At 49.5% G+C, this 16,869-nt stretch overlaps 1 protein-coding gene across 1 annotated transcript in view; it reads right to left on the bottom strand.

Annotated features, from left to right (window-relative positions):
* Positions 1–16,869, bottom strand: part of EXOC4 (exocyst complex component 4) — a 718,575-nt gene that overhangs the window by 656,575 nt on the left and 45,131 nt on the right. The window contains exon 5 of the mRNA XM_075558685.1: positions 8,966–9,075. Coding sequence (XP_075414800.1) covers positions 8,966–9,075 — 110 coding nt within the window. The remainder of the gene's footprint in view (positions 1–8,965; positions 9,076–16,869) is intronic.

The following is a 16,869-nucleotide window of genomic DNA, read 5'->3' as shown; positions in this document are numbered from 1 at the left end:
GCCCTGCCAACACCTTGGTTGGTCACCCAGTGAGACCCAGGTTGGACTTCTGACCCACAGAATTCTATGTCAATAAATCTGTTATTTAAGAGGCCAAACTTGGGGTTGTTTGCAATGGCAGCAATAGAAAATTAATTTATGGCATTCCAGGGTATTTTCAGCCAAACCAAAACCTACTGCCACCAAATCGGTTCTGGCTCATAGCAACCCTGGAGGTCAGAGGAGAGGAGCCACATAGGGTTCCGTGAATTTAAACCTTTATAGAAACAGACTGCACGTCTTTCTCCCCCCGAGAGGCTGGTGGGCTGGAACCATCAACCTTTAGAGCTTTCCCCTTGAAATCAGGAACAAGACAAGAGAGCCTGCTCTCACTTAATCTGTTCAACGGTGTATTAGAAGAGCTGGCCTGAGCGCTAAGACAGTAAAAAGAATTATTTGTTGAGGGCAGGGTCCTTATACAGACTCTTTTAAAAGAGTTCCCAAAAGGCTTCTGGAGATAGAAGAAAATGCAGGATGCAAGGCTGACAACAACAACAAATCAGTTGGGTTACCATAGCAACCCAATGACAAATCTGATAGGGACATTAGGGAAACAATTCCATTTGTGATAGCGCCTAAGCCAAGAAAACATGTGCCCCAATAGTTTATGAAAACCATACAACACTGCTGAACGGGATTAAAGATGACTCCGCTGCAGACATGAATTAGAAGACTTAATCTGAAGATATTAACAATGGAGCCATCTACAGACTCAACAAAATGCCAATCAAAACCTCAACGGCCTTCTTCACAGCAACAGGAAAACCAAAGCTCGACTTTCTCTGGGTGGTCAGAGGGGTCAAATAGAAAAGCCAATGTGGAAAGTGAAGAACTAAGCAGGGGACTCAGGCTTGCTGATTTTAAAAAGTACTACACAGTTACAGTAACCAAAACAGCAGAGTGCTGGCACAATATCAGACATGCTGGCCAACAGAACAGAATTTGAGAAAAAAACAAACATTTAAGGGTCAAGTGGTTTTTCCGGGAAGAGGTTACTTGCGGGGAAAGAAGAGCCCCTACAGTAAGTAGTGGTAAAGATATTGCATTTCCAGACACAGGTAAATGAGACAATCTTGACTCACACCAAACACCCACACACAAAATTAACTATGACCTAAATTGGCACCTTAAAACCATCACATTCACAGAATACTTACAGCAGGAGCAACATTATCAGGCTTAGCTGCCAATGGATTAGCTAACATACTAGCAAGAGAACAAACGGTGAAAGACCCAAAAATAGGACCTCATAAAAACTCAAAACTTCATCCATCAATAGTCTTTGCCAAAAAAAAAAAAAAAAAAGCCAAAGAACACACAAGTTTGCAAATGGGAGACTAGCTTCAGAAACCACATATCTGCTAAGAATCTAAGACCTAAACACACCTAAAACTTCAACAATTCAGTAACAAAGAGAGAACCCAATAATGACCTGAACAAAGAACTTGAATCCCCATGTCATCCCACAGGACATTCAAATGGCCACCAAACACATAAGACACTGGTCCACGCCAATACCCTCAGAGAAGTGCACATCCAAGCCTCGCTGAAATGCCGTTTCACTCCCACTGGGAAGTCACTTGGAAGACTAAGGTACGCCAGACCTGAGCTATGGTATCTTCAAGCACCTCATATGCACCTGCAAGCTGGACACTGACCTAGTAAGACTGGAGAAGAATCGATGCATTTGAATGGTACTGCTGTCGAAGAACACTGAAAGAACCAGGGACAGCCAACAGGACAGACCAATCTGTCCTGGAAGAAGCATGGCCACAGTGCTCCTTGGAGACGAGGATGCGAGACTTCTTCTTACAGACTTTGGCTGTGTCGTCAGGAGAGACAGTCCCTGGAGAAGCACATCGTGCTTGGTCAAATAGAGGGGCCGGGAAGGAGAGGAAGGGCTAAGGAGATGCCTTGACACAGCGGCTGCAACATGAGCTCCAGCATGGGAACAAGTGTGGGGAAGGTGCAGGCTGGGCAGTGTTGCCTTCCATTCTGCACAAGGTCACGCTGGGTCGGAACCGTCTCAATGGCACCTAACAACAGTGGCTGGCTAAAAGCAAAAATAAAGACAAAATAACAAATGTTGGCAAGGATGTAGAGAAATTAGAACCTTGCCCCATGCTGGTTGGAATGCACGATGGTAATGTCACCCTGAAAGGCAGTACGGTCGTTTCTGAAAGAAAAATCTACCATGGGACCACTCCGTGGTTTACATCCAAAAGACTCAAAAATGGAGACTCGGTAAGAAACGTGTGCACTGATGTTCGCTGCAACACTATTCCCAATGGCCAAAAGGGGGAATCAACCGAAAAGCCCATCGGATAAACCAAATGGAGTCCCCACATGCAATGGGATACTACTCAGCCAGTGGGAGAAGGAACTCTTGATACAGACCACAAGACGGATGGAGTTTGAAGACATGGTGATAAATCAAAACAAAAGGACAGGAACTCCTATGATACAACCTCACTTATATAAAATGGCAAGAAAGGAGAGACCGAAGTTTAGCAGTGGCTACCAGGGACACCAGGGAAAGCAAAAAGGGGGATTAACAGTAACAAGAAAATCCCATTGATTAGAGAGAAGAGTGCATTGCCCACTGTTACAGCTATCAATGAGTTCTCTATCTGTCATAAGGTAAACTGTCAAAACGTGTGATAGATACTGTGTTGCCTTAACATCCATAATTTATCTCTCCAGTTTCTCATATCCATTGAAATGGCTACACGGAAACTCAGACAAAATTCCTGATGACAGGGTTTATTGAGGATGTTAACACATTGTCATGCCAGTGAGAAATGCTCCAGGTAGTTGTAAACCAGGACATGTTACAAAGTTTCAAGTCTGCTAATAAATGTCCAAGGAGGCATACCACTCAACTAGAAGCCTCAACCTGAAGGCAACGCAGCTCAAGCTCTGTGTAGGTCAGCCAGCCCAGGTCCCTAAATTAAGTGCCCAGAAGCACCCCACTCTGGTAAGCCACAGCCCAAAGGCACTCAGTTCCACTTCCGTGGGCCGGAAAATCCGACGCCCCCAATTAAGTGCCCAGGGGCACCCACTCCACAAGCCAGCCTCCTGCACAGAAGCAAGTTAACTTCCTTAGTGGGTCAGGAAATCCATCCACCTGTCCCATGCTCTGGCTCCTGGTTCTCCTGCTGCCCCTCTGATGTGTGGCTGTTATCTGGGTGCAGGAGGTTCACTGCGCGCAACAAACTCCAGTCCAGAGAATGAGCTCCACTCCTGGGATAGACTGCTCATGACATCCCTCCTCCTGCTTCTCAGAGGGCTCCTTTCATGCACAGCGGGATGGCGCTCCAAGGAATCCTGCTCACAATGACTCACAAGCGAACACTATCAGCATCTTCCCCGACCTTCTTCCCAGAATTATGCAGGGAGTCAGAGACTTTGGTTAGAACAGCAATTCTCAACCTGTGGGTTGCGACCCTTATTGGGTTTGAATGACCCTTTCACAGGGGTCACCCAATCCATCACAATTGCAAAATTACAGTGATGAAGTAGCAATGAAAATAATTTTATGTTTGGGGGGTCACCACCACATGAGAAACTTGTGGCATTAGGAAGGTTGGGAACCACTGGGCTAGAACAACATTAACTAATTGATTATAACTTACATAAGTGAACTACGATTGCCCCTGCAAACTTACTTATAACAACAGAAGTGGGGGGGGGGGGGGAAGCGAACAATGCAGTTGCTGCAGCTTCTGAAATACAAGCAAATGCTACAGGGTTTCTTACTGAAGGGCCCAGGAGGTTCAAAGTGATGGTGTCATGGGGCAGCCCTGTTAATAGGCCTATTGTGGTTAACTCGTCTCTTCTCCCTCCTGTTTCATGGTGCCTGGGCTCTTACATGGTGCCACGGTTGGTTGCAAACACTGCATCACAGGAACTGGTCTCCATTCACCTGGAGCTACGGAGCAGGGAGGAGGCTCGGGAAGCACATGGACTGTGCAGCCAACAGCCTCCGTGACACGGGAAGAACTGGATGGTGCCGGGCTACAGTTTCTGAATGGTTTGGAGCAGAAATTCCTAGAAAAATCCTGAACAAAAGATGGGGACGGCAAAACAGCACGTCAAGATCTCAAGGACTCCAGACCCCTGAAATGACGGCCCTGATAGGATCTTTCGACGTCCAGGCAAAAATATCTTCTGATGTCGTTAGAACCAGACGATGGGTTGGCTTCCGTATTAAGAACCAGCCACCTCCAGCATGAAGCTCTCTTCAGAACTGTCTCCAGCGGGCTTCAGAATGCCCTGTAAAAGTCCACGCACCTAAGCACCATAGAGGATCATAGAGGATCAAACTAGCAGCATCAAAACGCACCATAGAGGATCAAACTAGCAGCAACAGGTGAGTTACATTTGGGGGGTGGGGGTGGGGGGTGAGAGGAACCACTCAGAGGAGGAGGAGTGGCGTTTGTCCACAAGCAGAATCCCGTCACAACACTGCCCGTGTAGAGAAGGCTGCATCTGTATGTGCCCTGCGGTGTGTACCCTCATGAATAATAAGAGAAATAAAACTTTGGAGGGGGGGAAAAAAAAAAGCTTTGTTCCCAATAAGGAAGGAACAGATTGCCAAAGTCAGAGTGAGCACATGAACTCTGCCAAGCGGATGCGTGCTAACTGCAGGCCCGTCAGAGTCAAAGCTGCCTTATGAAAAAGAATAGATGCAGCAAAGTCCGAAGCCACTGCCATGTGGTGTAATTAGCATTTGCTCAGCTCATTCGGTCTTTACCCAGTCCTTTGCATTTGTAGAAAGCCTGCCCACCCGTTTCCTCATAAACTGTCAGGAGCTGTAGCTCACTTGGCCACTGACTCAGGAGGAGTTCTCCGCAGCTGTTGGTAGGTGTCGAGTCGGCGCCGACTCACAGTGACCCCGTGGACATCAGAACAGAACCCTGCCTGCTCCTGCGCCGTCCTCATAATCGTTCTTACGCTTGAGCCCACCGATGCAGCCACTGTGGCGATCCATCGTGTCAAAGGCCGTCCTATGTTTTGCTGCCCCGCTCCCTTACCAAGCATGACGTCCTTCTCCAGGGACTGGTCTCTCCTGAAAACGTGTCCCAATGATGCGAGACAAAACAGTGTCTGTACATTCTGGCTGTACTTCTTCCAAGCAAGATCTGTCTGTTCTTTGGGCAGTCCGTGGTCTTTTCAACGTTCTTCGCCAGCACCAGGATTCAAGTGCCTAGATTCTGCTTCAGCCTGCCTGATTCAATGTCCAACGGTCACACGCATAGGAGGCCACTGAAAATATCATGGCTAGCGCCAGGCAGGCCAGGTTACACCTCAATTCCCTAAGTAAGCGCCCTTGCTTATCAGCACGTTAAAGACGTATTGTGCAGCAGATTGACTAGAAAGTGCTACGGCCCAGGGACACCGGGAGGTTTGGCATTGTAGAAACACAGAGAAGAAACAAGGGATCACTTCCACCAAGGGCAGAGGTGAAACAGAAGTCACAGGGACACAAGCCTTTCCTGTTCAGTCATTCCACAGCTCTCCATCAACTAAGAGCCTAACACAACATCAGAAAGCAGGGGAGCTGCTTCCGCCTCTTAGTGCTTCTCCTCAGCTAGATGGCTATTGTTCCAACACCCCCAGGATCTCGACATCCTCCTCAGTGTTGCTTTTAACTCCCTAGTTGTTCCCCACTCTATGGCCTGGTCTGCTCACCACTCCCTTCCCCGGCCTCCTTCTCCCCCAAGTGCCCCCAAAGCCATTGGACCCATTGCTTTCTCCTCAAGCTTGCTTCCCATGCCTATCTTATATAGCTAGGCAACCAACAATAACAGAGACCAAACCAAAGATTAAATACAAGGGAAAAAAAGATAATAACAACTACCAAAAGAAACAAAAAAGCATACATAATTCCAGGTCTATAGGCTGGCCTTTATGACTATCTCCCCACTGGTCCTGGGGGAAGTCTGGGAGCTGCCCCTCCTAGCCTGGCGTCTATTTTGGGGGCTCTTCGGGGGCTTTGTGGCTTTGCTCACATTGTTGATCTGTTATGGTCCCTTCTTGGTTTGCCCCACTGTGGGGGGTTCAGACTGGAATCACTCCCCGCCCTGTGTCTCAGTGTTGTTCTCGGTCTCAGTGTGACCTGTGAGGGGACATCATGTCGTAAGACATCACGTCCCTGTGGCTTAGCAGCTCCTTGGAGGGGCACTGTCCTCCAGGGTTGGTGTGTCGATATGAGGTCTAGACAGTCCCTCTTTCTTTTTCCTTCTTGGTTTTCTTCCGTGGGGGCATGGCATGCCGGGCCACTCCCCAGCCTGTAGGGTTAGGGTTGTCCTCTGTAGCACAGACTTCTAAGTTAGAAGAGGGTCAATTTGGCTCTGATTGGGGCAGGCCCTGTAGCCCACTCTTTTCATGCGTGGTTCCACATGGTGGCAGAAGGGAGAGCGTGATGGTGGGGCAGAAGGAAGGTAAAAGGAAACAGTGGAATTATCTAGGAAACAAAGCTATGGATAGAAGTATAAGCATAGGTGTGAACATATGTAAATACATTAATTCACAAAAATCAAGGTATTGGCCTATATACATATATTTATCAGACAATATACAAAAGACATCGGGTCTCTGCTCATGCCCTCCCTCAGCATAAAAACACTTTGTTCTAACAACCTGGCATTCTGTGATGCTCACCCTCCTGGCACAATCACTGAAGACAAAATGGGTACACAAGCAAATGTGGTGAGGAAAGCTGATGGTGCCCAGCTATCAAAAGCTATAGCATCTGGGGTCTTAAAGGCTTGATGTTAAACAAGCAGCCATCTAGCAGAGAAGCAACACGCCCACATGAAAGAAGCACACTAGCCTGTGTGATCATGAGGTATCAATGGGATCGGGGTAACAGGCATTAGAAGACCCAAAACAAACAAACAAATGAAAAACAAAAACAGATATTTGAGAACGAGCAGGGCTGAAGCAGAGATCCAAAACCCACCTGTAGACAATGGGACATCCCCTCACAGAAGGGTCACAAGGAAGGGATGAGTCAACTAGGCAAGGCATAGCACAGATGAAACACATAATATTCCTCTGGTTCCTTGAGGCATCCGCATCTCCCACTATCATGACCCCAGTCCTGACTTTCACTGCGGACTAGACCAGAGCAGGTGCACAAGTACAGATACGAGAAGAGCTCAAGACACACAGAATCCAGAACAGGAATGGGAGTAGCAGTACCAGGAGGGTGGGGGGAAGGTGGGGGCGAAGAGGAGGAGGATCAACATAACCACGATCCCCACTCCCTCCCCAGGGGGATGAACACAAACCAGGGGGGGAGAGACGGTGGTCAGTGTAAGATATGAAAATAATGATACTTTATCAAGGGGTCACCAGGGGAGGGAGGGAAAAAAGAGGAGCTGATACTAAGGGCTCAATAGAAAGAAAATGTTTTGAAAATAATGATGGCAACATATGTACAAATATGCTTGATATTACTGATGTATAGCCTATTATAAAATCTGTAAAAGACCCCAATAAAATGACCTTTCAATTAAGAAAGAAAGAAAACAAGCAAGCAGGGGACAACAAAGGCTTGCCTAGCTCCAGCAGAGGCTACAGTATAAACCTTTGTCAAGTTATTGGAAGGAGAACGTGCATTAGGGATTATTTTTTTAATCTGTAGACTGATCAAAGGAAACTGTATTATAAAGCAATCCCTATACTTTCCTACAGCAAAAGTCACAAACTGCCCCATTTCAGGCCTAAATACCGCTAAAAAATTTTCGTTTCAATGACATCTTAAAATGTTAATTAAATATGCTTCAGCAACAATACACTGCTAAACTCTCAAAGAAGCACTTTTCAATTAGCTGCCCAAAGTGAATGGAACCCCAACTATTTTTCTACCTTTCCATTATTTCAAGCTTAAAAACTACATTTAAATGCAGCTCTGAAAAGCCTCCGGTGGCAGAACCTGTGAGTTCATTCAAAGGCTTTGAGGACCTTGGGGGACACAAACAAGGAGCCTGCATGCGTCCCACAAAACACTCCCCTCCGTCTCCCCAACCCCAGACCCAGCCCCAGGCTCTCCACGCACAGCTGGGCCTGAGCCACCGCAGCCGAAGGCCCCCAACCTCTGCTCCCTGCCCACCTTACACTGACCTCAAAATGGCTTTCCTGGGTCTCCGTCTTCCCAGATTAGGTGTGCTGGGCTGCTAACTCCAAGGTCAGCATTTCGAAACTATCAGCCGCTCCTCAGATGTCAATCACGGCTTTCTACTCCCATTCACAGTTTCAGGCCCAGACACCCACAAGGAGTGGTTCAACCCGGTCCTATAGGGTGGCTATGAGTTGGCATCGACTTGAATGGCAGTGAGTTTTGTTTTGGAAGAAGACTACCTAAGCTGTGGTGATTTCGCCCAAGCAGATACAAATATGGGGGTGTGGGTTTAGGGAACAACCTCTGTATCTTGTCCTTGCATGTTAAAGTTCTGTGTTTGGTTTTGAACTGTGTGCCTGTCCTCTGGATCCCTGCAGAACACCTCTAACCAAGTCCCTGGCAGTAAGGGTGGGGAGAGATGGCCGTCATGGGGAGGAGCTCCCGGAAGGCACAAAGGAAGCAGGGCCAGGCTTAGGTTATGCTTCCGGAAGCTTCTGGGTGAACGTGCTGGGAGCAACAGAGACACCAAAAACGAGAGAGCAAGCGAACCAGCCCAAAGCCTTCCAACTTCAAGTTCCAAACCAACAGGTAAAACCAGTGACAGGTAGAGCCAAGAAGCCCTTCAGCCCAGAGGACGGAGCAGGTCCACCATCACTGTTGAGCCTGTCCCCTCCGGGGCCACACCCTCGGACAGGAGCGGCTCAGCAGAGCTCCAAGCCTTGGACCACTGACCCTTGGCCCTTCCAGGTCCCTGTTCCGCCCAGAAGCCAAGTGAGAGAGCCGCGTAACCCTTACCGCTGGAGCTGCCAGGGACCGAGTACTGCGAGGCGTCCAGGAACCTCCGAGGCGTCGGGAGGTTTGTGACGTCGATCAGAGGCCCGGGCGAGGTGTCTTTCACCAGGGAGCTGAGGGGACAGGAGTGGTGGGTTAGCGTGGGGCTCAGACCCAGGTGCTCTCCCGCATCACCAGCCCCTGCAGACACCGTCCCTTCCAACATCGCCCAATAACGGAGCGGCAGCCACGCATGGAGACCTGGTCGCTTCTACAAGGTCCAAGTATTCCCACCTTTGTCTTTCCATTTCAGTGGTACGTTGCAGAAAAAGAGTGCATGTCTACTGTGGACCACCTCATTACCAAATTCTGCGCCCCCCTCCCTCCTTGGCTCTGGCTCAACCACCAACTTAGCTGCAGAGGAAGATCCCAAGGCATTTAGTTGGGATAAATGGGGCAAAAGTTTGAACAGCTGCGTGTGGAGTTTGCAACAAGACTCTGGGCAGTGCCCTCTGTGTACCACCAGCAGAGTTTCAAATAAGACATCATGTCGAGAATCCCTACAAGACGTAACATCAAGACTCTCCATGGTGCTAGCCATTCCAGCTTCTCCAAAAAGGCCAGGCCCCTCACCCTAGCAATGAACGCAGACTCTCCAAAGTAATATTAATTTTAAATGACACCAAGAGTAACCTAACAATATTTCCAAGGCACTTCCCACTGACAAGCATGCATGAAGGACAAGAATGGAGACCACAGAAAGGGAGGTGCTGTGTGAAAGCACACACACACACACACACACACACACACAATCGCCCAACCTGAACCATCCAGTAGGGCTGCAGCCACACAGGGGTGCATCTCTTCAGTCTCAATGGCAGAGGAACAGAGTCAAAGCCATGGTTCCCCCTGTCCATGACATCAGTATGATCTTGGGAAGGGATTCTCCCAGACTACCTTGGGAAGGGTTCTCAAAGGCACTGGGAGAGGAAGTGGGACAAGGCAGAGCGGAAGCAGGAAGAGATGGCCTCCTAGGAAAGCCTTATCAAAACAAGAGGGAAGGGCAGGCATACTTCGGAGAAGTGCTCACTCCCACCAGGTGACACGGGTGGAACCAATCCCCTCTTGGCGCCCACAAAGCAAGGGGACTCAAGCATGCATGCTCCTTTGTACGGGGAAACAAACATGGAATGTTGGGGAGGGGGGAAGCAGACGTGCTCTTTGTGAAAACTCTGAAAATCAAACTTCGTGGGAAAGGCAAAGTGAGCGTTTAGGGCATGGCTTTGAATAGTGCCAAGGAGGGAGGCACTGTGCTAACCCCGGAGGGCTTGTCCCAGGGCAGGGGACTCATTACTCTGAGGGGCTCCCACTGGAGTCCATGTGACGGGTGCCAAAGTGGCAGAGTCGTGAGCTGAGGCACACTGGGCATGCTTCTGCTGTGTCTTTGCAGAGGAACATGAAACGTGACGGGAGGGTTATTATTATATGAAGTGACCAGTAGGGCAGAATAACACGACCCTTCCCACCCACCCACCCCTGCCCCTAGAGTTTTTAGGTGTTAATGGCTACCCAGCAGCAGACCCCAACTTTCCCACACAAAGCAGCTGGGTTCGAGTCAGCTGCTGAGTGTGTTAACCGCTCTGCCACAGGGCTCACAAATTTCACACAGACAGCATTACCCGGATCGAGCCGGCATCGGTGGTCCTCAGAGTTCTTCCCCTAGATTTAGAGCTGGGGATCCCAAAGAGCCATTTGGGGAAAGTCAGCATTATTCCCTCGGGCAAGTTTGGCCACTTCCAGGAGAATGTGGCCACCAGTCTGCACCACGAAGCCCATGTTGTCACCGCTGCCGCTGTCTCTGTTGTTAGGTGTCATCGCCGAGTCACTTCTGATTCACAGCGAAACCAAACAAACACTGCCCGGTCCTGCACCATCTCACAATTGCTTGATGGTGCGTCCACTGCTGCAGTCGGTACGTTGAGAAGGCAGCTCTTCCTCTGGCCCGTTTTGAGCGCCTTCCGACGTGTAGGGCTCCTCTCCGGCCACCCTCCCCGACAGGGTTCCACTGCTCGGCATGAGGGTTTCAGCATCTGACGGCGTTCCCCCGTGATCCGGCCGCTTCTCAGAGGCTACTTCCTCAGAAGGGATGGGACAGTTATATAATCATTCGTCAATTTGAGGATTCAGACTGTAGTGGTGGAATCTAACCTGTCAATCTGAACATAACCAATGAGGCCTCTGTGTGGGCCTGGCCTTATGAGAATTCTGGGAAATCCGGTATTTTCCTCCTTGGGGGCAAGAGAGACTCTCTCACTACTTCACTCCCTGGGAGACATTGCAGCTGACAAAACACATGGAACTACCCTCGTGCCCTGAGCCAGACAAGCCACATGGACACAACCAGACCTCTGAAGCCAGAGAAGCCACAGCGAGACCCCTGCCAGCGCTGAGATGCTTACAAAGCCTCTGGACCCAAAGCCTTTCTACCCACTGGCGTGTGATCGTCTTGCATTCATTGCATGTGTCTCATGAGTCTGAAGGACTTTAATAGATTGGTGTCGGACATATGGGCTAGTATTGGACTTGTGGACTTGGACTGGGTTAGGATGCTTTCTCAATGTTCAATTCCTCTTGTATATAAATCTCTTCTTACACATATGCGTCTGTGAATTTGCTTCTCTAGTCTACCCAGACTAACACAAGTGGACAGCCTCTCCTTTCTTTGTGGTCTGTTCTTAGTCTGGAAGTTCCGCTGAAGCCTGTTCATGTTGGGTGACCCTGCTGGCATTTGAAATACCAATGACACAGCTTCGAGCATGACGGCAACACAAGCCAGCAGAGTACGGCACACTGACGGACAAGTGGTGGTGAGGCGGGGGTGGGGGGGGTGTAATGACAGTCAGTCGCTTTAGACATCCATCAGATTGTGGAGACAACGCTTGTCCGTTCATTTTAGGGGCTTTCCCACCTCATCATCCTTCACCTTTGTTTCATCCTCAGTGGTCACACCTGCTCACCACACCTTCCTACTCCCTGACACACCTTTCCAGTCCTGAGGCACAGGTGCTACTGAGCTGCTACGGTCCCATGGTCCCAGGTTGCAATGTGAACTACTCACCTCAAGGGTGGAGTTCTGGCCCGCCCCGCAGTGCTGCGCAAGAAAGGCCTGGAGAGCAGCTTCTGGACAGGTGTCAGCCAAGAAAAAACCCCTGACATCACACCTGGGAGGGGCACCAGTCACACCAGCTTGATGCCTGGGGGCTTGCTGCTGCTTTGTTACAAATAAACATTCAAGAACAGGGGTCGTTTTGATGACATTGGGTTTTCTGATAATTCCCCTAACAAAGAGCAAGGCGTTTTGTTTTGTTTGAAAGCCTTGATAAACAAAAGGGCAGATTGGCAGGAAAATGCAAGAAGGCAGCTAAGAAACTACCTCCCAAACCTCTCTAGGGAGCAGCACTCCTGCATGACAGGGGTGTGCCCAGCACACTGTGTGTGTACACAAGGACCGAGGGGCACAACCACACCTACAGCCACAGAGGTGCACAGGATTCGCTTCAGGTTACAACCTACAATTACTTTCCCCACTTCAACCTAAAAATATATTTGCCTTAAATATAGGGTGATGAATTGCTCGCCATTTCAAGTCTGGAAAGCACAGCCTGCCGCCTCTATTAGCAGAGCCAGGAGGGTTCTCAAACCCATCAATAAACTTTTAGAAAGTCAATTTACTGCACAACTCTTGTCGCAGACTCCTCTCTCGCTCTGGCTCTCGCTCTCGCTTTTCACTCTCATTCACCGGCTCCCTCTAGAACTTCCCCTTGGGCTTCAATTTTCTCTTCTGTGAACACTAAGCCAAAGGCATACCACTCTGAAAATGACTTTGGGGTTTTTTTCCCCCTTCTTCTTCTATCGATAGATTCAGTCTCAAGAACTGAGGAGACAAGGGCACATCCACTCAGTGACTGGGTTGCCGGGACACAAAGCCCAGAAAAAAAAGTCAGCTCTATTGGAAAGTATCAGAGTTTCCAGTTATTAGAGGAGAGGGTGAGGGGGGAAGGGGAAACTGTTCTCCCCAAATATCATGAGATAAAACTGGGAAAGTAGGAATTAATTAATACCCTCAAAGCGTTCTGAAATCTCTCAGAGGAAAAAAATGTTTTCCAAAAATGAAAGAAATCAAAACAAAATTGTTCCTTCTTAAGTTTCTAATTAATTGGGCTGTGCTACACAACTTCATTCCAAAAGACTTGTGTTTTACTGTTTTATGGAAATTTGGACGTATGTCTATACAGCAGAGCATCACTCCACAGTGGACACACATTCTGCCTCATCTCACCCACTGCAATCCCCTCCACATGCACCCGAGCCACCGCTCCCTGCCTCCTGCCTCCTCTGCCCCTCACCTCTGAACCTGGCCCGAGGGTCTCTTTTGGTCTCGGGTGGGGGGTTATTCTACGAGGTGGGGACCTCTCTGGTGTCACTGCTCCCCTTAGAAGTCCCTTTGTGGTTGGAATGAGAATTGAGCCAAATGGTGATGAGTTCTCTTTCTTCTTCAGCACGCACAAGTCCAATGTTTGAGTCCATGCCGTCATTCCTGCGAGGTGAAAAGGACACCGACTAACCCCCTGAGGGAGTGCTGGGTGTCATCAGTCAGTTCCTCCGTGGTGAACTTCTTCTTGTGTTCAAGCCCATTGTTCCAGAACCTTCCTCTTTCTCGCTGCCGCCCCTCCACTTCACGGAGCAGGATGAGCAGGGCTGGTCTCTCCTGACCACACGCCCAAAGAGAACCACACGAAGCCAGCTGCTACTGGGGCAATTCCGACGTCCGAGGACCCCGTGCGCCCTGGAGAAGTTTTCACCGCTGTGGTTTCTCACCAAGCCTTTCTAACAAGCCACCTCTGAGTGGATTCAAACTTCCAACCTTTTGGTTAGCAGAGGAGCGTGTTAACCTCTTACGCCACCTTCCACCTGCAGTACAAGATACTAGCAGCCCTTAAGTCAATTCCAGCCCACGTGCACCTGACAGGACAGAGAAGAACTGCCGCGTGCGGCTTCTTAGGCTGCCACTGCGACAGGTGCCACGGCCTCGTCCTCCTCCCTGCGAAGTGCCAGCTGGTTCAAACCGCCAACTGCTCCGCCAGCGGCACGGAGCTCCTTTGGAGAACCACATCCCACAAACCCCTGCAGGCTGCGCCGAGCTGCTCCCTGGGGTTCCCAAGACTGTAAATCTGGATGGAAGCCGACTGCTCCCAGGTGTCTCCCTTGGAGAGGCCGGTGCTGGATGCGGCCACCTGGGCTTGCTTCGTATGGGTCACCCCAAACCCTACTGCCATGGAGTCCGCTCCCACGCAGAGCCCCCCGGCCTAGGGGTGCCCCACTCGTTATGTTAGCAGTCTCCTCGATCTCCTGCAGAGTAGCTGGAGCCCCCAAATGAGGGACTGTACAGATGGTGAGTGGATGTGGTCTGAGTTTTAAAAATCATGTGAGGGGGGTGGGGAAATGAAAACAAATTAAGTTATACCCAGAAATTAGCTTTCTGGCAGTTAACCATCCACCCAATTGTCAAAAATCCACTTTTAACTGTGTTTATTTCAATATTTCAGAAACATGGTTGTTTTTCTCTTGTTCTCTCTTTAGAAATGCCAACGACGTATTAGACAGTAGCCTTTTAACTACAAATGTCTTACTTTTTTTTTTTTTAACCTTTCTTTTAACTGGGGTGGTCTCAGGTTAAACAGCAAACGGCCAAGGTGAGTTGTACTCTGAGTGGTAAATCAGATAACTGATATGTCCGCCTCTATCGCCCTAACAGCTGTCGGGGAGAAAGTGCTCATCAACGTTTGTGAAGGCGGACGGAGCCAAGAACTGCTTGTGGGAGATCCAGTGTCCTTAGGAAGAAAAGTGAAGTGGACGATGAAGCGGGAAGGGCTGGCCGCAGCCCCACTCTCCACAGTCCCGAGGCCTGACCGAACTTACAGAGCAGCAGCAGCAAGGCTGGAGTGGGGGACAGCGTGGCTCAGCAGAGGCGCAGCTTCAAACGACGGACAGCCGACAATATCCTGAAGCATAAAAACCCAGGCAGCAAGAACAGAACAAAAGAGCAAAAAGAAAACGGACAAAGGGGAAGAGATGAACACTCGGGGAGTGAGGCTCACCAAGGGGTCCAGGAGAGTGGCAACGCACCCAGAGACAAATGTGGCAGAGACCAAGGGCAAGGGGCGGGAGCAATTTTCTCCTCCACTGAGCTAGAGGACGGCCACGGAGGCAAGGTCAAACCAGGCATTAACCCTGGTGCACGGAGCGAGTGGGCGACGGCTGCTTTGCAAATAGCAGTTCGATGGTTTACCTGATTAGTGAGGTATTCTAGGTTCTTTCTCAAAAAAAATAAGAAAAATAAACCACAGATGTGACTTTGGTATAATGCCTCCCAAAGCATCTTACAGAAAGGAATTTCTCTCTAGCTTCCCTTTTCTGTCTCCAAGACTTTCTAACACACACACACACACTCACGCACAACAAAAATGCGCACGGGGTAATTTGTCAAAATTCTGCGGGTCATCCTGCAGAGAGTGTTTTGCTTGTTATTTTTATTTTAGGGTATGTGCTTGATTATATACAGTGTGTGTGTGTGTGTGTGTGTGTGTGTGTGTGTGCGTGCGCACTTGAGGTATACACGTGTGTGTGTGCTTGAGGTATAAATACACACCACACACACACTGTTGTCGGGTATCAAGGAGTCGACTCTGGCCCACAGTGACCCCATGCACCACAGAACAGAACACCAGCCGGTCCTGTGCCATCCGCACAACGGGTCAATCACCTCTTTGAGAGTCCTCTTTTGCTGCCCCTCTACTTTAGCAGGCATGATGTCCTGCTCCAGGGAGCAGTCTCTACCAGCATGCCCAAAATGTCAGATGAAGTCTCACCATTCTTGCCTCTAGGAGCAATTCTTCCCAGACAGGCTGGTTTATCCTTCTGGGAGCGCATGGTAATTTCCCAAAGCTCCGCTCTTACCACAAGTCAAAGGCACGATGCTTCCTCTGTCTCCCTCTGGTCCTCCCACCACCTACAGCTTTGCTGGCTAAGTTGTTGACACTAATGTCTTAGAGCTCATCTCTGAGCACTGAATACGGAAGACACACACATGTACACAGGTGTGTGTATATACAGGCTGTCCGAGACATCTTTGTGGGCATAGACAGCCTCTCCTTCCGTCTTCAGAGCAACTGAGAGATTAGAAGAGCCGACCTTGAGATTGGCAACCCACACCTAACACAATACCACCAAAGGGCCAAGATGGCATCGCTCACTTTCCCAGGCAGTTTGTGAACCCCCACTCAGCAGTTCGAAAGCACCCTTCCCGCTCAGCACCTCTCGCTATAGAGGAGCCTGGAAAGCACACTCTTCTGCTCGGCAAAGGGCCACCAGGAACAAAACGGCGCTTCTCCTTCAAAGTGAAGGGGCGAGAGTAGACTTGGGTAGGCATCCATCTCCGTCACTGCGGAGAACATCCTTGTCCTTCCCGGGTACTTACGGAGCTTAATTTTTAATCTCAAGAAGTTCATAAAAAGCTCCACATCATCTCTGAGAATGAGTTCATCTTCAATCCTTTTGTTCTCCGGTCTGCAGACGGGCAGTTTGCTTGCCCGTCCCGATCAGGAGGTACCTTTGTTCACTCCGGAGCTATTGCTTCCGGTTCTGTTGGTTACCTTTTGGAGAATACCTCAAGTCGCCGGAGGATCACGGTCTCCATCTTCTGACCTCTCGTCTCTCTTCCATCATATTGCAACTTGCCTCTTTGTGAGCGGGCCGTGTTCCTCCATAGGGCAGACTCAATTCTCCTTTGTAACGCTTTACCCAAAGATGCACGCTGCCCGACTTCCTTCTGTTTGTCCTTTCCGCCTCCCTCTCCTGTGCTCCTGGCT

The sequence above is a fragment of the Tenrec ecaudatus genome, chromosome 9 (assembly GCF_050624435.1).
Source record: "Tenrec ecaudatus isolate mTenEca1 chromosome 9, mTenEca1.hap1, whole genome shotgun sequence".
Lineage (NCBI taxonomy): Eukaryota > Metazoa > Chordata > Mammalia > Afrosoricida > Tenrecidae > Tenrec > Tenrec ecaudatus.
Note: the sequence above shows the minus strand (reverse complement) of the source record. Positions and strands in the feature narration are given on the sequence as shown.